Consider the following 27,718-nt stretch of genomic DNA (forward strand, 5'->3'; position numbering starts at 1 on the left):
TCCATCATAAAATTAATAATAAACAAATTACTAAATTAAATCCCTAATAATATATAATTTTATCAATCCTTTATAAATGAAGCTCCTAAAGCCCAGCTGGGTAAATCACGATGGTGAGTTATTCCACAAAACCGGTGAATGTTTAACTATATTCAGTCACTATTTTCAAACAAACATCTATGTTTTGCTTCAATTTTTCAGAGAAACCTATATTTTCTGTGGACATACATCCCACTGGGAAGCGATTCGCGACAGGAGGACAAGGCGGGGACTCGGGACGGGTGGTGGTTTGGAACCTAAACTCTGTTTTATATGAGGAGGTAGAACTGGACCTAAATGTGCCTAAAATGCTTTGTCAAATGGATAATCACTTAGGTTAGAAATCCACTGTTTACTAGCTTGCATGAGCCTACTAAAGTTAAGTTACTAAAATAAAAAAGTAAGTATGATGAAAGTAAAGTGATTTAGACTGCAGAGACCCGTGGTGGTGCAACATTTAATAATGTAATCAAAAAAACAACATTAAAATCCATCTAATAGTTTTTTAAGGAATTAGTAACGGTAATAAAAAACAAATACTTCTAAAACTAAGCACATGTACAATGTTGATATTATCTCTACTAATATCATAAAGCAGGTAAATTTGTTTGTTTATAATTAGAAAGTGATGTTATCCAGAAGAAACAGGATTTATTTTATTTCTCAAGATTCAGCCTTAAAGTCTGTGTACTAAATGGTGTGTTATAAATAAATATAGGTACCTACTAGATAAATATTGGTATTTAGTAGACCTAAAAATCAGATTCAGCTCGTTTATATCAGCAGAGGAAGTAGCACACAGCAGCTCCCAAGACTAATAAATAAATAATAAATATACTACGACAATACACACACCGCCATCTAGCCCCAAAGTAAGCGTAGCTTGAGTTATGGATATTAAGACGACTGATGAATATTTTTATGAATAATATACATAAATACTTAGAATATACATATAAACACCCAGATACTGACAAACATTCATACTCATCACACAAACATTTTCCAGTTGTGGGAATCAAACCCACTGCCCTGGGCTCAGAAAGCAGGGTTGCTGCAAACTGCGCCAATCGGCAGGACTAGCAACTAAGATGGTATAAATGTATATAATGTGTTCAGTGTCATGCATACAGGGTAGCCAGTAATACAAAATGGAAAAAAAATCATTACAAGTTATAAAAACTTAACACCTTTTTCTAACTTGTATAATGCCTCACCTTACACATAATCAAATCTAAATATTTATGTTCTTTTTAATATCAGCTGCCCGCTTAATGCATACCATGAATGTACACCAATGATGTTATAATTTTACTTTTAATTGTTTAAAGTATTTAGTCTAAACATTTTCACTATGTATGAATTATTAGTTCCTATATTTCAGCATGCGTAAACTGTGTACGATGGAGCAATGGTGGCAAGTACCTGGCATCAGGTGGTGATGACAGACTGGTTATGGTGTGGGGCCTCAGTGTGGTGGCTGGAGCTACGGGGAAACACAAAGCAGAAACCTGGAGGTGTCTGAGCACTCTGAGAGGACATGCAGGTACTTTTCGTCAAAAAAATTTAAGTTTTGGTCATGTGCATTTTTTAAGAATTAATAGTAGTTATGTCATTCTGAAGCACAGTGGTGCCTTATTGTCATTTACGGCTCCATCCACACCACCCATTGAGGAAATGCAATTTCTGAATTCTCTGGATTGTTCTGGCTGAAGGCTGGTTACCACTCCGCTGTCAAAGAAGATTTGGAAGTCTGTGTCTTTAGTCTTTAGGTATGATGATGCATAGACACTGGTTAGGGGTATGAGTTATGTATAACTGGCTCACAATCAAAGGCTTACTTGTATTGTAATGAAATACTATCTTTCAGAACCTTTAAACACATTTTAAATAAAAGTTTTAATAGATGCCTTTGTTGGAGTACGCTTTTCAGGTCTGAGCTCCATATTTTAAGGATGTAGAAATGCTTGAAAAGCTTCAGACGAGCGAGACGAGATGGGCCCTTAAACCGCCAAGGGAAATGCAAAACCTTTCATATGGCAAAGGATTGCAAACCTGGGACTCAGCACTGTCAAAAGTAGGCGAGAAACAGTCAATCTCATTGATAATTATAAAATACTGAATAAGTATTACAACATTCCAAATTTTAAGCAATATTTAAAAAAAAAGAGTAATCCTAGGTATGGTCTTAAACTTGGATTTCAGCAGGCATCCTAATCGAATCCCTCCAAGCAATTTATCAGCAATAGAGTTATATACATGTCGAATGCCTTACATTAAGATGTAATGACAGCAGTGTTACTAAATAGACTGAATAAAAAAAAGGACAAGAAATTATATACACAAATCAGCGAAAGCTTCTTAGTATGTTATATAATAACAATAATGCCTTTAAAATCTTGAAGGCTTAAGGTTGCTGCTATACTTTGCTCATCTCTAATAACTTAACCTGCATTTATTTCAGGTGATGTACTGGATCTGGCATGGTCACCTCTAGACAAGTGGTTGGCAAGTTGCAGTGTCGACAACACTATCATCATTTGGAATGCGGAGAAGTTTCCAGAAATGGTGTGTGTTCTGAATGGACACACTGGTCTTGTGAAAGGTGTTGCTTGGGACCCAGTGAGTATTTTTTATTCTAGTAACTGGAATAGAGATTTTGTTGACAATTAACAAGATTTTTTTTATATTTAACCAGCCGTTGCCCGCTATTAGAACGCGGTTTTTTTGGTTTTACATGAAGCCTGCGGGAACCGTACATTTTCCCGGGATAAAAAGCCTGTGCCTAAGCTGTATCCATTCCAAAATTAAGTCAAATTGGTTCAGAAGTTTTTGCGTGAAAGGGTAACAAATATCCATTCATCCATCTATCCATACATCCATCCATCCCTCTACCATTTCAGTGTGCTAAATCATTACTTATCACTAGGTTAGGTTTCAGTCAGGACCTAACTTGTGGTAAAATCTACTGAAAATTCTGTAAATTATGTATTTTATTGGAAATCCTGATATTTTTTACCAATTTTTGAAAAATATATTTAATATAAACCATAGAAGAAGAGGTTTTTTTAAGCAGAGCTCGTCAGCTAACTTCTACTGCCAAGCAGCATTGTTGTGTTTCGGTTTGAAGACCGTCGTTGCCAGTGTTATGATAGGCATATGATACTTAACATTTTTACAACAACGTTGATGGACACAGGGTGGCATTTTGTAAAATATGTTCCTTGCACGCCTTGCGAATCGTAGCTCAGCTTGGTCTGTCAATTATTTAAAAAAAAACTTTCCTTTAGGTTGGAAAATTTTTGGCTTCACAATCTGATGATAAATCACTAAGGGTTTGGAAAACTGCAGATTGGTCTCAGGAAACCATAATTACTGAACCCTTCGAGGAATGTGGAGGTAACATTTGACAAAAAAGTTCTTATTTTAATTTTAATGTGTATTTATGCAATATTAGTAAGTATCTATATCTCAGGGTGTTCGCTCGTATTCTAACGAATGCGTATACCTACTTTAGCGGTGAAAAGCTAACGGTTAATACTCCAGCACGGCTAGCATGGGAAAGAAACGATTATATCCCCGGGAAAGGATATAAATTTATCTTCTCTCACACCTTTATCAAATCTCAGAGCACTGGCTCACAAGTGTAAATAATGTCCAGATAATACATGTGTAATAATAAACGGGGGTAAACTTCTCCTATTCCATATTTCCGTGCTTTAGCAGGTGGACACGTTAATTAAGTATGTCAGAGGATATAATCGGGGGATATAATTTTTGTCACTTGCCCGTGCTTGACCTGCAGATTCCTTTTCGGGTGGATCGAGTTTGACCCCCGAAACGAAACTGTAACTTTTGGATATATGCATTATTAATTCAAGGAGGAAAATATCACTTGTTTTATGAAAGCATTATGACAACATATTAGTCTTTACAAACAAAAAGTGGATATAAACAGTCGACTTACAAGAAATGGTCATAAATTAGTGACATCTGCATATCGTCTGCGAAAGGTGCAGAAGTCATTTGTGGGATTGAGTATACGCTTTTATAATATGATTCCTAAGGTAATTTTGGACCTACCAATGCATAAGTTTAAAGAATGTGTTAAAACACGCCGAGGTTATTGTACAATTGATGAGTTTCTTAATGACAAGGTTGCTTGGAAGCATCCGGCTCCGCTTTCATCTCTCACAAGATAGAAAAACGAATGTTATAATGTAAAATGTAAATTTTTGATGTTGGAAAAGAGCAACTGCTGAGTTTCTTGCCGGCTTCTTCTCGGTAGAATCTGCCTTCCGAACCTGTGGTACAGTCACTACACACGGACAGACTTGACGTTTCAAAAGTGCTTGTATTAGGCCTACTTTGTACAGATTTTTTTGAATTTTGAAGAGCATAATGTTCCGAAAGGCGTGAAGTCTACGACCCCGACCTGACCAACTGGTGGTGGCCTAAGACGTATACCTTTCTCATTGTAGGACACCCAGTAGTGGGTTGATAATTATTATGATACGTAAATACATATAAGTATATTTAAATACATATAAGTGTATTGAAGCGGTGATAGTTTAGTTGGTAAGGCTTCGGCTTTCTTTTCGTGGAGACCACCACCACAACTGACTTTTTGGAGTTATGTGATTAACAACAATTAAAATAATTTAAATAATTTAAATAATTTAAAAATAAATCTCTTGCTTTAAACTCTGAGGGAAAACATCGTGAGGGAACCTGCATGCCTTTGAGTTTTCCACAATGATATCAACGGCGTGTGAATTGTACCAATCTTGGCCAGCGTGGTAGACTTCTCATTCTAAGAGGAGAATGGTGCCCTATAGTGGGCCGGTAATGAGTTGATGACGTTTATTGTCGAAATGAAGATCGAATTGTCTCCTTCAATAATAGTGGTAATGCAATGGCCAGGTACGACCCACGTGCTGCGCCTGTCCTGGTCACCCGACGGCCAGTACGTTCTGTCTGCGCACGCGATGAACGGTGGCGGTCCCACTGCCCAGGTTGTGGAGCGTGAGGGCTGGCGGCGTGACAAGGACTTCGTGGGCCACAGGAAGGCGGTCACTTGCGCTGTGAGATATGTTGCTATAAACATATGACGCAAACACACACATACACACACTCACACCCACACATATCCAAAGTCACAAAAAGGATTTCAAGCACATACAAAAGATAACCTCTTAATTACAACGTGTAATTACGAAGTAATATTGAATGATGCAAAATTATATTTTTGTAAAAATATTAAATCAAACGAAGCATACTTATTTTTCCATGCAAATTAATTCGAAACATTCTAAGTGTTTACTTATGCCAACTCTATTGAAGATAGAAAAGACCGACACGCGCATAATACCTACCCTACGCGACGCGTACCTAATAAAGGAGTCACATGATTTTAATATTGCATGTGAATTCTTTCAGTAAAATCTATGGCAGTGGTTTACTCAAAAACTATAAGGTATTCGGTTTCAGAGATATGTCTCAGAGACCGTAAATATTGCACCTCTAAAGCCTGTGAAGTATTATTCTGGTTTTCGTTCACACGTTGTATATATTTAATACTTTAACTTGAGATCTTTAATTTGAGATCAAACTCGAAACATTTATCTCTAATATATTGAGATAAATGTTTCGATCGATACGCTTCAGGTCGCTAAGAGAAAGCCAGCGACACCTAAATGATTAAAATTGACCCAATCCCCTATTGGGGCAATTTGGGGTCTGGGTATGGTGGTTTTGTATTGAAGAAATTATAAATTACACTTTATAAACTCCACACCAAACAGATATTCGGCAATGTGCACTACGCTCGTTTCGCTCCGAAACCGGAGCATCCTCAGGAGATGTTGACTTTACAATATTAAATTTTTAAACAACATTACTATCTGTTTGGTGTGGAGTATAAAGATTGAAGAAATTATAAATTACACAATACAGATTCTCCTGCTTTTCGCAGAGTAGATACCTATAGCATTTAAAGCTTATTTTTTAATTATATAGCATGGAATTCCGCAAAGTAACGCCTGCTTCTATCCAATATTTAAAAACGGTGAGTAAGACCGTGCAGGCTCGACTTTACATAAAATTAACTAAATTACATCGATTCGCAATTAAAAATATTTGTTTCAATCAGCAATGTAAGCAGTTGAATATTATTCCAAATTATATTAATATATCAAATCCAACACTCGAAGTCGAGCATGTAATATTGCAATAATCAAAGCCGAATGTGAATTTGGTTAAATGAGTGTTCGCGTAACTGGTTTACGGTTAGAGACAATTTGGCATCGCCCCCCGAAGTCCGGTAATAAAGTCGGTCTGGTTTTTTTTGACAGCGCTTCAACAGCAATATTTTCGTGAAGGAAGGCAAGAAGTGCTGCTGTGCCGCCGTAGGGTCCCGCGACCGTGCGCTGTCCATTTGGCTGACGTCACTCAAACGGCCTCTCGTGGTAGTACACGAGTTGTTCAGTGACAGCGTGCTGGATTTGTCCTGGAGTTCTGACGGTGAGACGTTTAATAATAATAATAAGTTTTTGTTGGGGCGTAGCCCATATGCATTGATTGAATACCATTTGAAAGAAATACAATTCAATCACACTAATACAAAATAAAGAATTGATACTAAAAGAAACACGAATTAAATTAATGCAATCATAAAAATTATAAAATAATCACAAACAAACTTTTATTTCCGTTATTCAAAAAATAAAACTTTGAAAGATTGCGTCTTAAATTTTTTCAAATGACAATGTGAGATGGTGATTACAAAAGGAACAACCGGCTAAGTTTGTTGTGGGCGTCTTCCCAGACCAGGGCGCGTTCGGAACTCTAGTAGCTTTAGTTTTAAGTTTACGAATGTAGTTATCGCTGTCACTACTCACTACTATGTACACATTTTGTATGAAATCAATTTATCAAAAGTGCCATATATCTGCCTATTTCAATAAAGAAATATTTGAGTTTGACTTTGAAATTTTTTTTTTACAAAAATGAAACCATTTTCTGGAATAAATGCAATTTTTTTTGTATAAATCAAGCTTGAATTACTTGCTACAACTAGCTTCCAGTCGCGAAAAAAAATGCTACTACTTTGATAGAAAATGTGATTTGTTATCATTTTATGAACGATTCCGTTATTTTGCTCCGAAATTCTTCATCAGATTTATATGTAATTTAAATGGAACAATTTCGAAATGATACCCTTTAGAACACAATCAAATTTACCAATCCGTCTAGAAATGAAGGAATTATGCCCGAGTCCTGTATTACACCTTTTTTTATCTTTATTTATTTGGGACTTTTATCCAACACGGATATGCCAGCCCCATCATACCTTAACTAGGTGACAAAAAACTTAATTATTATATTAATACCTACTATAAAATTCAAATTCTTTTTCTTAATTGTTTTAAATTTTTTTTTTATTTTAATTTTAATCATTATTTTCATTTGTTTAATCTTACTATTTATGTTTTTGACTTAATTTAATTATTTTTAACCGGACTTACTTCAATGTTGTGTATACCTGTAAGTGATAACTGTACTCGGACATTAAACTATAATGTAAAATGATTAATGCTAATACAGTGTATCGTTGGTATATCTAATGAAATAAATAAATAAATAAGAGAAATGTAACAGATACAATCTGTTATTGCTGCCTACGCGAAAATATCTCAACAACAGACCTGAAACCTTCTGTGGTCGGTCGAGAGATAAGGCTCGTTAGAGTACACCTTTTTGAAGAAAATTTGTTTAAAAAGACCGAGCAAACTTCAAGAATAAAATGAGTCATATCCTTCCTTGTCTTTCAGGCTTAAATCTTTTGGCGTGCAGTTCAGATGGTACAGTCGCCTGCATACAGTTTACGAATAAAGAAATCGGTACACCACTCACTGTAGACGAAAAGGTATACAATTTCTTAATTATATTTAATCACACCTTCTCGCAACTTGGATCTTATTACGTCGCATTAAGGCTCCTAATCCAAGATTTTGCACAGGCGTGTTTTATTTTACTTTACCGCACTTGTGTTTTATTTTAGCCACATTGCGAATTATATGTTAACCGTTCTTGTCAAAATAATGTACAGATAGCCCGGATTCCGAGAAAAAAAAACCTACAAAAAGTCGCGCAGCAAATAGTATTTCAATAGGTATAGACCAGAATGTATGTTTGTTTACAGAACTCCTTTTACGAGAAAATATATGGCAAATGCTTGGCCAACGAATCAGGTGGCGATTTGTCTTCCAACTTGTTGGTGGAATGTCCTGAGATTCTATTGGCCCGGGAGAAACAGGAAGCGAAGAAGGAACCTCCAAAGGAGGAATCAACGCCCAAGAGTGATAAGACACAGGTAAGGAGTTGTTTTGTATGAAGTTTAAAACAACGAGTGATTGATGCGTATTTTAATGATGTATGTCATTTTGTTGGAACCTATTTAGGTTCCAGGGAGCTCTGGTAATCCAAAGTAGCACTATAGTTGCTTTTTTTATTATATTGTTGTTCAAATTAAATTGTAACAAACATTTTACAATAACATCAACTTATTATATATTATGTATACAACTTATACGTGTGTAGTATTAGAATTGATGATTAAGTAAAACTACTTTATTATATACTATATATATTTACTGTTATAATTATTTTGTATATATATACATATATATTTTTAAACTTAAATTGCTGCACCAACAGACAGGGTGATTACGTATCTCGCGATAGGTTTGCGACAGGCGTATATCTTGCAATCACTGCTGTCAAACGTGTATGCTGTTTTCCTTACAATAAATAAACAAAAGTGACGTTTGACAGCAGTGATTGCAAGATATACGCCTGTCGCAATCCTGTCGCGAGATACGTAATCACCCTGCCGTCCCTTCGTTTTTCCTAACGTCAAAGGTTGTCTGAAATAGATCGCTTTAGTGATAAGACCGCCTTTGCACGCTCTATTTTATTTTTTTCTTCTGTATTTATGTTTAATTTGTATAAAATGTGTGTGTGCAATAAATACTTCAAACAAACAACAAACAAACATTAGCCATCCTCTTAGAAACGACGATGGCGAGTTCTCATGTATATATCTATATTATTAACAACTTACCCTAAATGTTTACATTTAGACATTCTTTATCAAACAGTGGTAGTTTTTAGACCAAAATATGTCTTTTAAATTTCATTAAAAATATATTCTTTTTTGCATTTAAACATTGCAAAAAGTTTGGAAGAACTTCACATATTTTAGGTAAATTGTATTTATTAATTCCTTTTTCCTTAAACATTATGTGTTTTCGGTATAATATCCTTTTTATCTCGCTCTTTACGTCTAAGATGTTGTATATTACTAAATTCTTCCTTGAGTACGGCTGATGTAACTTTGCTCCGCACTGGCAATAATTTGCAATACATGAATAATTCATGGCATTCATTTGAATATTTTAGTTTGATTACTTTAGATACTATAGATTTTAGCATTTTTAGTTGTAAGTTGTATATTCGGGTATATGTTTTATAAGTATGTATTCGTTTATTAAAAAAATACTAGCTAAAACAGTTCGCAAAGATAATACGAGCTTTTACACCTTTTTATATGCATTTTCAATTTATAAAATTGATAGTTCCTCCAAGTGTGGGTAAAAACACTAATAAAAATTATAAAAATGCGATAAGGCCGCCTTTTGTATCCTGCTTCATTCTTCATGTGTTTGTTCTTTTTTTTGTCTCGTTTTTCTGAGTGGTGTACAAATAAAGAGTATAAATAAAATAAAAAAATAAAAAAATAATATGACCAATGTGAAACGTGATCGCTACGCGTATCGAGGTAAGACGCCCAATATTGGTTGCATTCGTAAAAGTAAACTTCTAATTCCTTCCAGTTTAAACCAGTACTAACGCCGTCGCCAACCGTATCGCGCGATACCCCTCTTCGGCCGATGGACAGACAGATAGAAACCAGAACTTCGGACGGCAAACGGCGGATCACTCCTGTATTCATCCCACTCACTAGTGTAGACGCCAAGTATGTTTATCAGAATTAAATACAAATTCATATTTCAAGGTGGCCTAGTTTATAAGCTCTTTTGATAAGTCAGTCTGTTAGTATTGACTCTAATACCAGATTCAGAAACTCAGCAGATTCTCTTTCAACATCATTTTACATTTTAAAAACCTTTGAAATTTTCAATCTTGTGAATGTAAAAAAATTCATCAATCGTATTGTAACCACGATTTATTAATTTGATTATAAATAAATAATAAATAAGTATATTACGACATAACACACATCGCCACCTAGCCCCAAAGTAAGCGCAGCTTGTGTTATGGGTACTAAGATAGCTGATGAATATTGTTATGAATATAATACACAGAAATACTTATAATATACAGATAAACACCCAGGCCCTGAAAAACATTCATGTTCATCACACAAACGTTTTCCAGTTGTGGGAATCGTACCCATGGCCACGACTCAGAAAGCAGGCTCGCTGCGCACTGCGCCAGTCGGCCTTCTTTTTTATTAATTATTAATACAAAGTTCCAGAAAATTCTTCCAATCGCAGGTTAATAAAATTGACGGCCAATTTTGTGTGTGGGTGTTTATCTGTATATTATAAATATTTATGTATATTATTCATGAAGATATACTACATCTTGGTATCTTTGACAAAAACTACGCTAAATTGGCTAAGACTATTGGCTAGATGGCAATGTGTGTATTTTCGTAGTATACGAAAAAAAAATCGTAGATCAGAATGATAGCCGGGTTCACTGTTTTTTACACCATAAACCTCGATTTTACTCCATTTCACTCTCAGAGCAGACTCTCAGTCGAGTCGATCTAGAAAGGTTTCGATTTATGCCTGTTCTCGGAATTACTTGTTTGTGGTACATTCGACACAAAAATAAGTACCTACGCGATACTTTTACACACGATTATGAACCTAATTTACCTGTATTAAGGTTCTGATTATGACTTTTATTTTTATTTTACTTGATCAATGCCACTATTATGAGAAAAACGTTAATAAAAGAGAAAGACAGGAGATTGAAACCTTGAAATTACCACAGCATGCTTTATTAAAATAAGGCTATTTTGGACCTACCAATGCATCAGTTTAAAGAATATGTTAAAACACAATTATTTCAGCGTTACTGTACAATTGATGAATTTCTTAATGACAAGGTTGCTTGGAAGCATCCGGCTCCGCTTTAATCTCTCACAAGATAGAAAAATGAATGTTAAAATGTAAAATGTATATTGTTGATGTTGGAAAAGATCAACTGCTGAGTTTCTTGCCGGCTTCTTCTCGGTAGAATCTGCCTTCCGAATAGTAGTAGAGTCACTACAAACAGACAGACTTGACGTTTCAAAAGTGCTTATATTAGCCCTACTTAAAATAAATGAATTTTGAATTTTGAATCTAAAAGCTAATCCACTAACAAAGGAAAATTTAAAACTAAATACCTGCATAAAGGGATGAAAAAAAGCCTACCTTAATCAATTCTTACCTTACAAATTCTTTCAGCGAGTCCCTTGGATCTCAACCAGCTACCGAGAGCTGTTTCAGCACATCATCTCAGAGCAAGTCGCGGATCCGCGTAGAGAGGCGAGACGATATCGTCATACACCCCAACGTGAGCAACCACGCTACAGCCCCAAAGAGTGACACGTGAGTATGCGTTTTCAGAATCCAAACATTTCATATTTACTTCCAGCATGACTAGTAAGCAAGGGAAACTTTTTCTCCCCGGAAAAATGTTACGAAAAGACAAAATGTTACGTCCTTCCACAGCTTTATCAATTCATTGGCGCACAGGTGGAAATAATTTTCAAATCTATATATATAAATGAGAAAGTGTGTGGGCTCCGTGTTTCGTATAGGCTCCGAAACGGCTGGACCGAAATGAATACGGAGATAAATAAATGATTTAATATATTATGAGACTTAAATTAAAAATTTAATGATGTAAGTTTATTGTTTAAATAAAATAAAGCAAAATCTAGCCCGGCGAAGCGGTCTGGGTACGCTAGTAATAGATAAATATAGTTTATATAAAACGTAAGCTTACAGAAAAATCCTAATATAATATTAAGGATTACTTAAACGATAAAAAAGCTTGGGTGTGAATTCCTCTAGTTTCATAGCTCAACATTAACTAGACTGTGTGATGGTGATAACAAAAAACCTAGCTTAGTTTGTTGTGGGCTCTTCTTAGACCAGGGCGCGTTTGGAACCCTCGTAGCTTTAGGTTTAAGTTGGCAAACGAAGCTGTCACCATCCCCTTACAATTATGTAAATAATGTATGAACGCTTCTTAAGTGCCTGTGATAGGCCTACATGCATAAAGAAAATTTGAATTTGAATTTGAATTAAGAAATAAATATACTACGACAATACACACATCGCCACCTAGCCCCAAAGTAAGCGTAGCTTGTGTTATGGGTACTAAGATAACTGATGAATATTTATATGAATAATATACATAAATAAATAGCAACATACGTATAAACACCCAGACACTGAAAAACATTCACGCTTATCACACAAACATTTTGCAGTAGTGGGAATCAAACGCACGGCCTTGGACTCAGAAAGCAGGGTTCTGCTGCTTTGCCGCTGCAAACTGCGCCAATCGGTCGTCAAATAATAATAATACACGTCAAATTATCAAAACTTCTCTTCTCCTACAACCAGGGCTCGGAAACCGGCTTTGGTCACTAACCCCGGTATTGAAATCATTTCGGTTTAGGTTTCGGTTTCGTTTATTAACCGGTTAAACAGAGGAACAGGTTCTTGTTTAATTTAATATAATAGATTGAACTTAAAAAACATTAATTTGAGTTTTTTTTGTCATTTGCTGCGCTCGCTTTATAAGTACGAGTAATAGGAATCGCCAGGACGTTTAAATGGTCATTAGTTATTGTTTTTCTTTGAAAAGAGCCGTCGTTAGGTACACATAATGTGACGAAAAAGTGTCGTAATATTATGGGTACCTAATCAATTTCTAGACTTTATATTTATCTATTTAAGCATATTAATATATATAAGAATCGATAAAAATCTATTTAAAAAGATGCATAATTTATACGCACGTTTCGCTACGAAACTGAAGTATCCTCAGGAAATGTTAACTTGCAAATGAATAATTGCTAAGTTAAACATTCGCCAAATGTACCGCCTTATATACCTTTCTTTTATTACCTTTTTTTTGCGAGCGTAGAGGGTACATTGCCGAAGATATGTTTGGTGTGGAGTATAAGGATTGAAGAAATTATAAATTACACCATGCAGATTCTCCTGCTTTTCGCGGAGTATAGCAAATTAAGCTTAATTGACATAATACAACGTACAGATTCTTCTGCTATTAGCGGATAATAGCGAATTATGCTTAATTTCCATTATATGACTGTCGTAGTTTGTCATAGACGTTATCGTTGTTGTTGTTTAACATTATCACAATTTCCTAGTGGACTAGACCAGCGTCTTCGGAAGCGCACAGCATCTTCCCTCCCTGGACCCAAAGCGGACGAGTTAGAAGTGAAGAGATCGTGTGCCTCTCCCCCCTCCACGCCACCCACTACTACTACAAACGCTAGTGTCCTTGCCCCGGCTCTGCCCGCACCGGCTTTGGGCACCGCCGGGCCAGTGGTGAGGGCCGCGGGGGCTCTGAGACTCCAGGTATGTACCACCTTTTATGGCTTATTTTACGGTCGTTTTTTAAAACCTTCATTATCCTTATATAACGTGTAAATGAAAATATTACTTCCCAGGCTTTAGAGGTACTTTATTTACTGAGACTTATCAGTGAAACCGAAACGCTAATAGATTTTGAGTAAACTGCTGTTACTTAACAGTTTCTACTTAACGAAATCAGATACAGCCCTAACATCACATGCAAAATTAAAATCAACTGACACCTGTCACTTTATTAAATACGTGTCGGGTAACGTAGGTACTATGCGCGTGTCGGTCTTTTATCTTTAATACGGTTGTTATAAGTAAACAGTTAGAATGTTTTGAATTACATCACATGCAAAATTAAAATCAACTGACACCTGTCACTTTATTAAATACGTGTCGGGTAACGTAGGTACTATGCGCGTGTCGGTCTTTCATCTTTAATACGGTTGTTATAAGTAAACAGTTAGAATGTTTTGAATTAGTTTGTATGTAAAAATAAACATGCTTCTTTTTGATTAATTATTTTACAGGGTGATTCCCTATGAAATGTTCTTATGCACCAACAACAGTATTTCGTAATTGGGTTATACGTTGTATAATATAAAATAGATTACCTCCCGCCGTTTGTATGCTTGATTATTTAAAAATACACGACGGATTCATATTAATAATGAGAATATATGGGAATAAGATGGGATTGCTCATAATCACCACGCTAGGCAGACGGAATCAAATTTAAATTCAAAATTAAAAATGATAATTTGCCGTCGCCACACGGCAAAACTAATCAATATTTCTTGTGATAATACCACGTTTACTTTCCTTCGTCATGGTTCACTCAATGTATATTTTCTATAGTGGAATAGATGATATAAAAAGTTTATTCACCAGGCGAGATAATGAGTAGAGATAATTATCTCGTTGTGCGCATCCTAGCCCTACTGAAGACTACAAACGTTCATGCAGGATTGTGCCGCTGTGTGTCTTTTTGGCTACAGGCAAAGTCTATGACAAAGACAAAGAGTTATAACGAAATACAAAAATGGGTAGATATTTTTTTTAGTAGGCAAAACAGTAGGTTAGTTGTTATCAAACAGTTGATGTAAAATTATAAATATTTAATATCTAATAATATCATTATTTATTTGTTAGTTTTTGTTAATTTTTCCGTATTTAGTTTATTTTGGGGTACATTAATGATTTTCATTTATGATTGGTGAAAAAATCCCACCCACACCAAAGTATCTTTGTGCAGTAATAAGGAATACTTCATAGAACGCCATATCAATTTGTATAAAAAAATTGTTATAAAACAAAATACTATTAAGTATAGCGTTATCTACATTAAATAAATCGCGTGTAGGTCCAATAATAATTACAGAACTTATGAGTAAATTAGGGCTGCCAAGTGTGAGATGGTCTGGATCAACATTTTGAATACAGACGTTGGATTTGCACTTTTATTAGGATTTTCAGACGCTACTTTCTTTACCCTAGTACTTCTGCGTTACCGCTTTATACACAAACTGCCCGCCTTTATCGTTTTTTAACTTAGGCAAAGCCAATATAATCGTTGAGTCTTTTTGATCAGTTTTTCAATTATTTTCAGTCATTCTATTATCAATTCCATCTTCATTATAAATGTAACCAATATTTTATGGAGCACTGGCACTAATGAGTGATAGTCTATACTCTATACACTAAACGGTCAGCTAATGTGAACTATAGGCGCCGCCATATTGGTCTCGGCTGTCACTTTATCCCTACTCCGCGGCCGACCGTCACGCGACATGCAACACACAGGCGAAAAAGTTTGAGACGAAAACTAAAAATCTTTATATATGGTGTCGTCATCATCATCACGTCAACCTATGACTGGCCCACTACAAGGCACCCCCTCCCACAATGAGAAGGGGTTAAGGCCGTAGTCCACCACGCTGGCCAAGTGCGGATTGGTGGACTGCACACACCTTTAAGAACATTATATTGAATTCTCAGGCATGCACGTCTCGTCGCGATGTTTTCCTTCACCGTTGAAGCGAGTGATATGAATACGAAAAGGTGGTGGTGCCTGGGATTCGAACTCGGCACTACGGAAGCAAGAAGTCCCACCCACTGGGCTATCACCGCTTTTTTTAACTGTATGAGAATTATTTTCAGGTGGTGAATAAAGCGTGCAACACATACTACGGCACTCTGTCCCGGCTGGAATTGATACCGAATAATTCCGCGTCCAATGATCCAGTATGGGAAACATATTTGGGTATGTTTGGCGCACTGTAAATAGCTGATCTAGGCTAATGACTTTGACTAACTTCTTCTTTCTTTACTAGCGTTCCCTGTGACTTTGGAACTCCTGGAAAGTAAAGTCGCATACAAGCTTCACGTTTACGACTCTGGGCTACTTTTTTTGTGTCTTTACGGCCGATTGGCGCAGTGGGCAGCGACCCTGCCTTCTGGGTCTAAAGCCGTGGGTTCGATTCCCACAACTGGAAAATGTTTGTGTGATGAACATGAATGTTTTTCAGTGTCTGGGTGATTATCTGTATATTATAAGTATTAATGTGTATTATGTTCATAAAAATATTCATCAGCTACCTTTATACCAATAACAGAAGCTACGCTTACTATGGGAGTGTGTGTATTGTTATTTATTTATATGCTTTTATAACATGATATATGCTTTTACAGTAACTTCGCATTATATTTATAATAATTTATCTTTGTAAAGCAAAAAAATAATCTTTATAAAAATATCGACTTACCACGTTTATAAATTAGTGATATCAGATAACATGATACCGAAGGTAATATTAGATGTTATTACCGTTACATTGGTTTAGACAACAAACCGACCGCGCTGTCAAAATATAACATACTTTAACGGTGAAAGAAAACGTGGTGAGGAAACCCGCATGCCTTTGAAGTCCACCAATCCACACTTGGCCAGCGTGGTGGACTACGGAAAATTCAAAATTCATTTATTTCAAGTAGGCTTAATATAAGCACTTTCTTTCTGAGTTTTTTTATTTTATTTTTTTATTTATTTTTTAATTATGTATTTATAGTAGCGTATTGGTATGTTTATATGTATGGAATATATTTTATATTTTTTTATACATATCTTTAATATGTTATGTTTAATATGTTTTATGTTAATTTAGTTTAAAATCCTAATATTTCACTAATGTTTGTTGTACCACCTACTAATTTCGTATAGCATTTTCTTGTATGCCTTTGGTTGCCTGGAAGAGATGCTATTTAGCGATAAGGCCGCCAAATTGTACGTTCTTCCTTATTGCGCTGTTGTATTTGTATCTCTGTAAATTTTCTCTGTGGTGTAAAGTGTATTCATTCATTCACTCACTTTTTAAACGTCAAGTCTATCTGTGTGTCGTGACTCTACCACCGGTTCTGAAGGCAGATTATACCGAAAAGAAGCCGTCAGGAAACTCAGCAGTTGCTCTTTTCCAACATCAACAATTTACATTTAATTTTAAAGGATATCTGTGCGTTGTATTGCTCCGGCTATTGGTTGATGAAGCCGCATAATCATGGTGTGGCCGCAGGTTCGCCGGTGACGAGTATCGCGTGCGACGCGCGCTGGGCGTGCGTTGCGTGCGTGGACGGCAGCCTGCACGTGTGGACGCTGTCGAAGGTCAACGCACAACGCGCGTTACCGCCAATCGGTGAGTGATATTAGTATGTTGTGTGTGTGTGTGTGGGTGGTTGGATTGGTGTGTGTGGGTGTGTATTGGTGTGTGGGTGTGTGGGTGTGTGTGTGTGTGTGTGTGTGTGTGTGTGTGTGTGTGTGTGTGTGTGTATAATATGTGTGTGAAGCAGTGGCGTGCATAGAGTATATGCACAGGTTATTTACATGATATTAAGTGAAGAAAATTTGAAGTAGAATTATAAAATTTAAAGGGTAGACTTTTTATAACTATACAATGACTATCCTGAAGTGGTTTATAACTGGAGATTTTTTTAATTTTTTGTCACCACGCCACTGGTGTGAAGCCTTGATAAACCAGTGGGTAGGACTGCGAATGCACTTTCGGGGGGGCCGTGTTCGAATCCCAGCACACACATCTAACTTTTCTAAGTTATATGCGTTTTATGTAATTCAAATATCACTTGCTTCATCGTGAGGAAACCTGCATGCCTGAGAGTTCTCCATAACGTTGGCAGTAGGAGAGCCTTAGGTTAGTAGTTAAAGTGCTCAGGCCGCGATTGCGAGAGAGCCGTCGGTTCAAATCCTGTCGGTCCCAAAAAAGTTTTATATGCATTTAAAATTTACAAAATTGATAATTCCAAAAGTGTAGGTAAATAAACTTATAAAAATTATAAAAAACCAAAAAAAGTAGTATTGTTTCTCTGTATTGTGTGGAATTAATATTGGTTAATCTCCTTTCCAGCTCTAACATCCCAAGCAGCCAAATTGACTCTATCAGGAGACACATTGGCCGTGGTCACAACATCTGCTACACTGGCGATATGGGACCTCGCCAATGCTTCCTGCGTCATACGACCACTGTGCTTCAGGAATTTACTTACTCATGGGGGTAAGCGGTAGTAGTTGCAGAGCTTTTAGTGACGGGTATCGTCCGGAGAAGTTCTACTGCCATGTTTATTTCTGCCGCCAAGCAAAATTCAAAAAATTCAAAATTCATTTATTTCAAGTAGGCCTAATATAAGCACTTTTGAAACGTCAAGTCTGTCTGTGTGTAGTGACTCTACCACCGGTACGGAAGGCAGATTCTACCGAGAAGAAGCCGGCAAGAAACTCAGCAATTGCTCTTTTCCCGGAGGCGGATGCTTCCACGCAACCTTGTCATTAAGAAATTCATCAATTGTATAATAACCTCGCTGTAATAAATGTGTTTTAACACATTCTTTAAACTTATGCATTGGCAGGTCCAAAATTACCTTAGGAATCATATTATAAAAGCGTATACTCAATCCCACAAATGACTTCTGCACCTTTCGCAGACGATATGCAGATGTCACTAATTTATAACCATTTCTTGTAAGTCGACTGTTTATATCCACTTTTTGTTTGTAAAGACTAATATGTTGTCTTACAAATACTATATTATTATAAATATATCGTGAGGCTACCGTAAGTATACCTATTTCTTTAAATTTTTCACGGAGGGATTCGAAGCAGCATTGCTGTGTTCTGGTCTGAAGGGCGCTGTCGCGAGTGGTCTCTCTGTTATAGGCGATGGTTTTCCACTTACCATCAGGTGGGCCATCTGCATGGTCTGTCAATTATTATGATAAAAAGAAAACTAACAATTGCTCCGAACTTCATTTTTTTTTTTTAAATACCTCGTGTTTTATTTAATCGGAATTGAAAGAAAGAAAGAAAAATTTATTTTTTACATTGTTATTAAATTGTTATTAATTGTTATTAACATCGAGAAAATGTTTACTGAATCGTGTAGTGCGGGCCGCACACCTTTATTTAATTCGATCAAACAGGCATTCTCAAACGGTTTTATCAAATTGGCATGAATGTATGTGGTGAAATTTGATCAAACAAATAATTAATAAATAAATATACTACGACAATACACACACATTTGGGGCCGTCTAGCCCCAAAGTAAGCGTAGCTTGTGTTACGGGTACTAAGATGTCTGATGAATGAAGAAATCACACAAACATTTTCCAGTTGTGGGAATCGAACCCACGGCCTTGGAGTAAGAAAGTCTGCATGAACGTGTATAGTCTTTCTTCTGTAGGACTAGGCTGTGCATAACGAGATAACTATCTCTACCCCCTATCTCGTCTTATTTCTATATGTCTACCAAAGCTAACATGGTTGCACACGTTGTTCGTCTCATCAAGCCAAAATTATATATATATATCTATCTATCTATATATATATAAAAAAGAGGAAGTGTGTGGATATGTTCCGTATAGGCTCCGAAAAGGCTGGACCGATTTCAATGAAACTTTCAGGGAATCTCCGGATTGACCTAGCGAGTAATTCTGTAAAGTTTGGTGACGATCGGAGCACTCCTATTTTTTAACTGTCAAATATAGCTTTTTCTATGATTTACTATGATGATATTCTATGGTCGGGTGTACATGGGTGTAGAGAGTGATCTTCACCCGCTCGAGAAGAGAATAGAAGAGAATGAATATGGAGAGAAATAAATGATTTAATATATTATGAGACTTAAATTAAAAATTTAATGATGTAAGTTTATTGTTTAAATAAAATAAAGCAAAATCTAGCCCAGCGAAGCGGGCTGGGTACGCTAGTGTAGAGATAAACGTATTTTATTTTTACTTAACTGTGGTATTTTTCTCGACAAAAATCCTGACATGCAACCTACATTTGACATTTAAAATAGTAATAATTGTCGCCCGTCAATCTTGTGAACGAGATAGTTTATTGACGATAAATATATTGCATACCAGTGTCTTTGCTTGCAATAATCGATAGCAAAGGGTTAGTATACAGGTCATACCAATTTGATCGAACTGTTTGAACTGAGTGTTTGATCAAATTATTTGAAGGTCTGTGGCACGCAAAAGCAGTGTTTTTATTTTCCTGCTGTTTATTGGTCTGGTGGGAGGATTCGGCCGCGGCTTGTTACCACACTGCCGACATAGACGTGCCGCTAAGCGATTTAGCGTTCCGGTACGATGTAGCGTAGGAACCAATTGGTGTAACTGCAGTCAACGGTTCACTCGTTGTGAAATAAAAATAAATTATTACGTTTACAGTGTCTGTGACAAGCTGTTCTCTCTTGGATGATGGAAACCCGATGATCTCACTAAGCAACGGAAAAAGTTTTATTTATTGCAAGAAGTTATACTCCTGGTAAGATCTTAATAATAAAAATAAATAAACCAATATACTACGACAATACACACGTCGCCATCTAGCCCTAAACTACGCGTAGCTTGTGTTATGAGTACTAAGATGACTTTAATTTTATTTTTTCTTTTCTTGTGTGTTTCTTATAAAACGTAAACTTACATAAAAATCCTATTATAATATTAAAGGATTACTTAAACGATAAAACAGCTTGGGTGTGAATTGCTCTAGCTTCATAGCTTAATTTATATTTACTGTGAGATGGTGATAAAAAAAAATTACAGGAAAGAAGCATATTTATTTTTACATACAAACGACTTCAAAGCATTCTCAGCACTTATGACAACCCTATGGACGATAAAAGACCGACACGTGCATAGTACGTACGTCACGCGACGTGTACCTAATAAAGTGACATGAGCCACATGATTTTAATTTTGCACGTGATGTTAGGGCTGTGTCTGATTTATTTTAGTAAAATCTATGGCAGTGGTTTATTTAAAAACGATTAGCGTTTCGGTTTCGCAGATAAGTCTCAGAGACAGTAAACAATGTATGCTTAAACCTTTGATGTATTATTTCGGTTTTCATTTACACGTATATGCATCTTAATTTAATTAAATTATTGTAAACTGTGTTTCTGTTACTTTAAGTGACGGCCGATTGGCGCAGTTTGCAGCGACCCTGCTTTCTGTGTCCAAGGCCGTGGGTTCGATTCCCACAACTGGAAAATGTTTGTGTGATGAGCATGAATGTTTTTCAGTGTCTGGGTGTTTATATGTATATTATTAATAAAAAATATTCATCAGTCATCTTAGTACCCATAACACAAGCTACGCTTACTTTGGGGCTAGATGGCGATGTGTGTATTGTCGTAGTATATTTTTTTTTTTTTTTTTTTTTTTTTAGGGTTATATGGTCTGATGCGGGGGACCCTGTGAGGCGTGCGGGTGGAGGGGCGGGGCCCCGGGCGCCCACGCGTGCCTCAAGGCCCCCGCCGGCTGTGCCCACGCCTGGGTATGTACGATATAATGATACTAATAATATAAAGCTGAACAGTTGTTGGAATTCGCTAATCCCAGAAACTATTGTACCACCTCAAACCGTACATTGAATTATTTGATATTATTTTTTTGTTGGCTAGTCCATTTATCAAGAAAGGCCATACAAATAAACTGACATTTAATTTTAATATTCCTGACAAAATTCTAAATTGTATATGAACATGAAGCCCATATGATGACATTGCGTTATAGTTGAAATTATTTTAAGCTCCTATTTTCCTATATAAGTTAACTGGATTTTTTTCTGACTTACACGAAATAACTTTAGTTTAATTAGGCGGTGAATTACACGAAATAACTTTAGTTTAATTAGGCGGTTTTTTTTTAAATAATTTTATTAAATATTATTTTTAAAAAAATCCGCTTAGAATAATTGCAATATGGTTATATTGCAATGCCCTGACGGAGCTTCATGTATATATATGCCTATCTACTCAACAATGTGTACAGTTTGTGGTATATACATGAAAGCAATGAATAAATAAATTGAATTGACCGGCTTGGTGTACGTGCCCTGTATTTATTCATTATAAATGAACGAATGAAGGAATGAATACACTTTTTTATGGTACACCACAAAATTGTAAATAGAAATTTAACGTAAACTATACAATTTGGTGGCCTTATCGCTGGCGTACAACACAGCCCAAGGAGAGAGGTAGGTAGTGCATATAAGTATAAACCTTTATATACATAAAAAATATATACATACCAAATACCTATATATTCATGAATATATAGTATAGTGGGATGGTAATGGGTCGATATTTTGTTTGGACGACATAATTAATACTCAGTGTCCACTTTTTGTTATTTCCAGTCGCGCAAAAGCGCTAACGGGCGCGGCGCGGAGCTGGCTCGAAGCGCAAGTATCGGCGTGCCTACATCTGAGGCTGGCGTCCGACTACCGGCATTGGATAACCGCGCTCTTCGAACACCTGCTGCATCACGGTATGTGAGGTTTTTTTTAAATTCCGTAACGAAAAGGTAAAACGGGACTATTACTAAGACTCCGCTGTCCGTCCGCCTGTCCGTCCGTCCATCTGTTGCCAGGCCGTATCTTTAATTACTCTGTTAACTTTTATTTATTTCGTTAATTATGAAATCGGTTTTAAATTACGATTTTTTTTTTATTTTATTGATTTACAGTTTATAATAATAATTGTTTTTTATTTATGCAATAAATAACAACAATAATAAAATAATAAAAATTAATACAGTTTATAATAATAATAGTTTTTTATTTATGCAATAAATAACAACAATTATCAGATGCTATTTTTTTTATTTTTATTGAGACAGTGTATTCAGTTTGGCGTGCAACTTACAGTGAAATATTATGAAGAAAAAAAAACATTAAGAGAAACAACCATACTCTGAACGCAAAATATATGATAATTAAAAATGAAATGAAAATAAGCAGTTATCTCAAAATTACAAGTAGATTTAAATCAAATGAAAAAAGTTCAACTTTATATTTTTAAGTTATCTTGTCCAAGTCTGGCATTCGTAAGCGCTTGATTATGGATAAATCAAAAAAAATAATAATAATTTAATTACATAATATAAAATAACGCCAGTTCTAAGGTCTAACATTGTATTATTTAAAAAATAAATGCATTTAAAAAAATAAGTGCAAAGTACATACAATTTTTGGTTTTCATCACTCGAATGACAAATTATTGACTACAGAAATAGAGAAAACATTGTATAACTATGCAATGCTTAGTGGTAGTTTTTTTCCTGTTTAAATAAATATCATAGGTTTCAGTTTACACTAATAACATAATATTTTTATAGGTTTACTACCACTAGTAACTAGTTAACCTATCGAATATGATTCTATCAATATAGAGTTGAGAGAGCGACATTCGTTTTGCGTGGCTTTCGGCCGGCTACAGTTATAAGTATGTTCCCACTGTTACAGGTACTGAAGATCAGTTAAGAAACATATTGGACGATTTGCTCGGACCCAGTCACTGCACATCGACACCTAAAATATGGCAGAATACCATATTGGTGAGTAAATACCTTTTTTTTTTAATTTCACTACGGGTTAGCCCATGGCTTCAATATCACCTGGTGCTTACTGTTCTACACGAAATCGTATCGGAACACTAAATCGCTTAGCGGCACGTCTTTGTCGGTAGGGTGGTGACTAGTCCCGGCCGACTCCTCCCACCAGACCAGACCAGAGAAAATTCAGAAATAATAAATTCCCAAATTGCACCTAAAGACCAAACTAATTTAGTTAAGAACAAACAGAATTTTACCTTAAAATTGTTATCGCTTCCTTACTTTATTACCACATACATTCTAATATAAATATTACGTGAATGATTTTCTAAATGAATGAAATATATTCACCAAAATTATTCATATATTTGCAAAAATTTGCAGCTATGTTAGGCTCCGTGGATATACTTCTTACGTCACATTTTTATTTTTTATAATTATATTTTTTTAATGAATATATATTTTTCTAGGATCAAGTTGTTTGGTAACACTTGCTTGCAAAAATTGCAGCTATGTTAAGCTCCGTGGTTATTTACTTCTTATGGCACATTTTTATTAATATTTTTTTTTTTTAATGAAAATATATTTTTTTTAGGGTCAAAACGTAAAAATTTAAAAAATATTTAGGGCGGTGTAGTTAAAAAAATAAATTAAAAAATAAAAAGGAAGTTGCATCGGCCGGGAATCGAACCCGGGCCGCCCGCGTGGCAGGCGAGCATTCTACCACTGAACCACCGATGCTTATGATAGATACTACAAAATTATGAGTCATATAAAACTAGTACTTTCACATTTTAAGAACCCGCGTAAAAATTTTGTATTGCCATAGGTTGCCATTTCCCCACACATGCTATACCACAAAGCAAGGTTCGTTGATTATTAATATTTAGAATTAATATCATGCGAGAAACAACACCACAGATGTGTTAACGTTACATAGTTTTATGTCACTGCCAACAAAGAATTATATTTGTTTGTTATTAGTTCATTTAATTTTATGTAGTTACATAATTTTTGAGATCTTTATTTTTTTTGTTCTCATTGATGTTTTTTGTAGCGTGTATTGTATGTGTTGTTTTCTATGTGTTTTTTTATTATGAATTTTAACGAATCTTGCCTTCTTTTGTTGCAAAATGATGAGCATTTTAAAGTAACTGACATAAGCATCGGTGGTTCAGTGGTAGAATGCTCGCCTGCCACGCGGGCGGCCCGGGTTCGATTCCCGGCCGATGCAAACTCCCTTTTTATTTTTTTATTTTATCTATTTAACTACACCGTCCCAAAATATTTTTTATTTTTTATATTTTGATCCTAAAAAAATATATATTAATTAAAAAAAATATATTAATATAAAATAAAAATGTTTCATAAGAAGTAAATAACCACTGAGCCTTACATAGCTGATATTTTGCAAATAAATAAATAAGTTTGGTGAATATATTTCATTCATTTAGAAAATCATTCACGTAATATTTACATTAGAATGTATGTGGTAATAAAGTAAGGAAGCGATAACAATGCTATGGCGCTATGGCTTCGCATGCCATGCGAAGTGTTGCCGTTTAAAGGCGATTATTCTCCACTTACCATCAGAAGTACTATCTGTTTTTTCCATCAATTATTACTATTAAGCATAGAGGCTTCTGCCCATTCTCCGTTATATTTCCTTAGACCCCTCGTATGACACCCGAGGGTAGTGATAACTGTATCTGATGTGACTTCACCACACGGCAAGATAAAATATAGAAGTTTTTTATAACATTTCAGGGTATCAGAAAACACGATCTTCTAGAAGAGATGCTGTCACTCTTGGTGCGACAACTACGGTGGCAACGACTCTACACAGAATACCAGGATCAGCTCAGCAGCCTCAAACAAACCAGCGCTATGGTCAATGGACACTAGCGATGCTTAGTCAGTTTGAAAAATTGCTGGAAATATAGCCCAGCAATAAAAAATCAATGAATGATAAAAAAAAAACATTAATGGTTAAATAGGCTTTTTTGGTTGTGCTCTACATAAATTGCTGAAAACACAGCAATTAAAGAAGAAGAAGAAGTTGAGTGCCTAAAACAGTTGATGGGGATATAGCTCAGAATCACATTACGGTAAACAATCAATCACAATATCATGCTTTTAATAAAGGACTATAAAAATGCAAGCACAGCAATAAGAGCAAAACAGTTGTTTGATAACACATGTTTGCTGAGTTCCAAGAAAAGGCGTTGGTGATATAGCCCAGCATTAAAGAATCACATTATAGTAAACAATCAATCACATAATGGTTTTATTAGATGATAGTATTGTGGTATATAAAAATTGCTGCAAGTATTGCTGGAAATATATCCCAGCAATAAAGTAAAGCAGTGTTATACTTTGCCAGAGAGCAATACAAGTTTCTGATGTGTTAGCTTAGAAATCAAGGATATTTTTTTATTTATTAATTTCCGTAGACACAGCAATTTGGCGGCTATAGCTGCAACTAAAGTTTTGTAAGACAACTTATGAATAAAAAACAATTTCTATTCAGCACTATTGTCTACTAATAGCCCATGAAATAAATTTATTAAAAATGAAAAAAAAAAAAGAATCGCAAACCAAATCAAGTTTTAACTGAAGGTCAAAAAACATAGGTAATAAGTAAACTTAAGAAATAATAATGTATGGAAGAAATTGTTGAAATTTTTTTTGTATAAACGTAATTATTAGAAACAAGAAATTTTTAAACACACACTGACTATAAAAACAATGAATTATCAATCATCAATCTATTTTTATCATAGAGTTTTTAATCACACGAATGACATCACTATTTATGTGGAGTTTATATATATTTATCTTCAATCATATCTCAAAATCCTCAAAAGCACAGTAAATAATAATATATAAAATTACAACGACTTTAAAGAAGTTCCAAAATACTTTTTTTTTAATTTTCTAACATAAATCATTAGAAACGAACAAGAAAAATGTGTTCGCGATATAATTTAAGTAAGATATGTTATGCATTACTAACTACTCCATACTCCTTAATCCCCAGTCAGGATTTTGAGATAGAATCTGCTTCCGAACCGGTGGTAGAGTCACTACAAACAGACAGACTTGACGTTTCAAAACTGAAAAAAATGAATTTAAAATTTTAGATTTTTTTTTAACATTTTCCAAAATTAGATGCATAATCCAGTAACCTAGAATAATTCTAATTTCTCAAGTAACACTTAAAGATATTCCAAAACTAGATGCAACCTACAATAGCTCTCCCAACGTTTTTTTAAATTTTTTTTTGTTGATTTTTTTTATCTTTATGAAAAATAAAAATTATAAAAAACAGCTGTTAATAAATGTATTATAATCGTTAAGCATATTAAAAATAGAAATATTATAATGCCCATCACGCTGAGAACAGACTCGCTCGTAAACTGCCATTTTTTTTTCTTTTTTTTATACTACGTACTTTGAAAATATACATGTAGTTTTGTTTAGAATGGAATATAAGTCACTGACCTTTATTAATATACCATTGGAATGGATGTCCATAGACAAATGACAGCTTAGATTATGCCTCGATTTGAAGCGCGATGTTTGACATACGAGTGTCTCTGGAACTAATCATATTTTTTTTTTTAAACTTCTTCACTCTTAAATTTTCGAAAATATTGTATAAGACAAGTTGGATGCACTGAAGCTTGAAAGTGTCATTATTGTAAATTGTCTTTTCCGCAAATAATTAAGAATTTACAGAGACCGTGTACACGACTAATATTGAAGCGTCAAAAACCACTCCACTTTTATATTGTTTCTCGAAGTATATCATAAAATGGGCAAAATAGGAAAAGTTTGTGAGGTAGCAGCATACCGCGGTTATGAATTGATACCTGCGCGAGGCGTTTTCACTGTTTTATTTGAGGTGTCATTCGGCTTATGACTTTTTTGAATAGGTGTCGCCCGCGTCCTTCGCCCGCTTTTCAACGGCTTTTTTTTTTTTTTAATCCCGTGGGAACCGTTTCTTTTCCTGGGATAAAAAGTAGCTTATGATACTCTTTGTCTTTTCAACTAACTTTAT

General features: G+C 35.2%; 1 protein-coding gene and 2 non-coding genes across 3 annotated transcripts; 2 read left to right on the forward strand and 1 right to left on the reverse strand.

Moving 5' to 3' along the window:
* Positions 1-29: 29 nt before the first annotated feature.
* LOC120624693 (protein HIRA homolog) lies at positions 30-26,975 on the forward strand. Its single transcript, XM_039891369.1, has 20 exons — positions 30-113; positions 202-375; positions 1,424-1,585; positions 2,504-2,661; positions 3,330-3,438; positions 4,963-5,123; positions 6,393-6,561; positions 7,872-7,966; positions 8,243-8,413; positions 9,936-10,078; positions 11,586-11,729; positions 13,529-13,739; positions 15,903-16,005; positions 17,312-17,431; positions 18,158-18,304; positions 20,482-20,578; positions 21,485-21,592; positions 22,460-22,590; positions 23,567-23,658; positions 25,423-26,975. Exons 1-20 carry the CDS (start codon positions 77-79, stop codon positions 25,558-25,560), a joined length of 2,670 nt encoding a protein of 889 aa, XP_039747303.1. The 5' UTR covers positions 30-76; the 3' UTR covers positions 25,561-26,975.
* On the reverse strand, positions 24,326-24,396 carry Trnag-gcc. The gene has a single exon. It is a non-coding gene; the product is annotated as a tRNA-Gly (tRNA).
* On the forward strand, positions 24,819-24,889 carry Trnag-gcc. Its single transcript has one exon. It is a non-coding gene; the product is annotated as a tRNA-Gly (tRNA).
* Positions 26,976-27,718: the final 743 nt, after the last annotated feature.

The sequence above is a fragment of the Pararge aegeria genome, chromosome 6 (assembly GCF_905163445.1).
Source record: "Pararge aegeria chromosome 6, ilParAegt1.1, whole genome shotgun sequence".
Lineage (NCBI taxonomy): Eukaryota > Metazoa > Arthropoda > Insecta > Lepidoptera > Nymphalidae > Pararge > Pararge aegeria.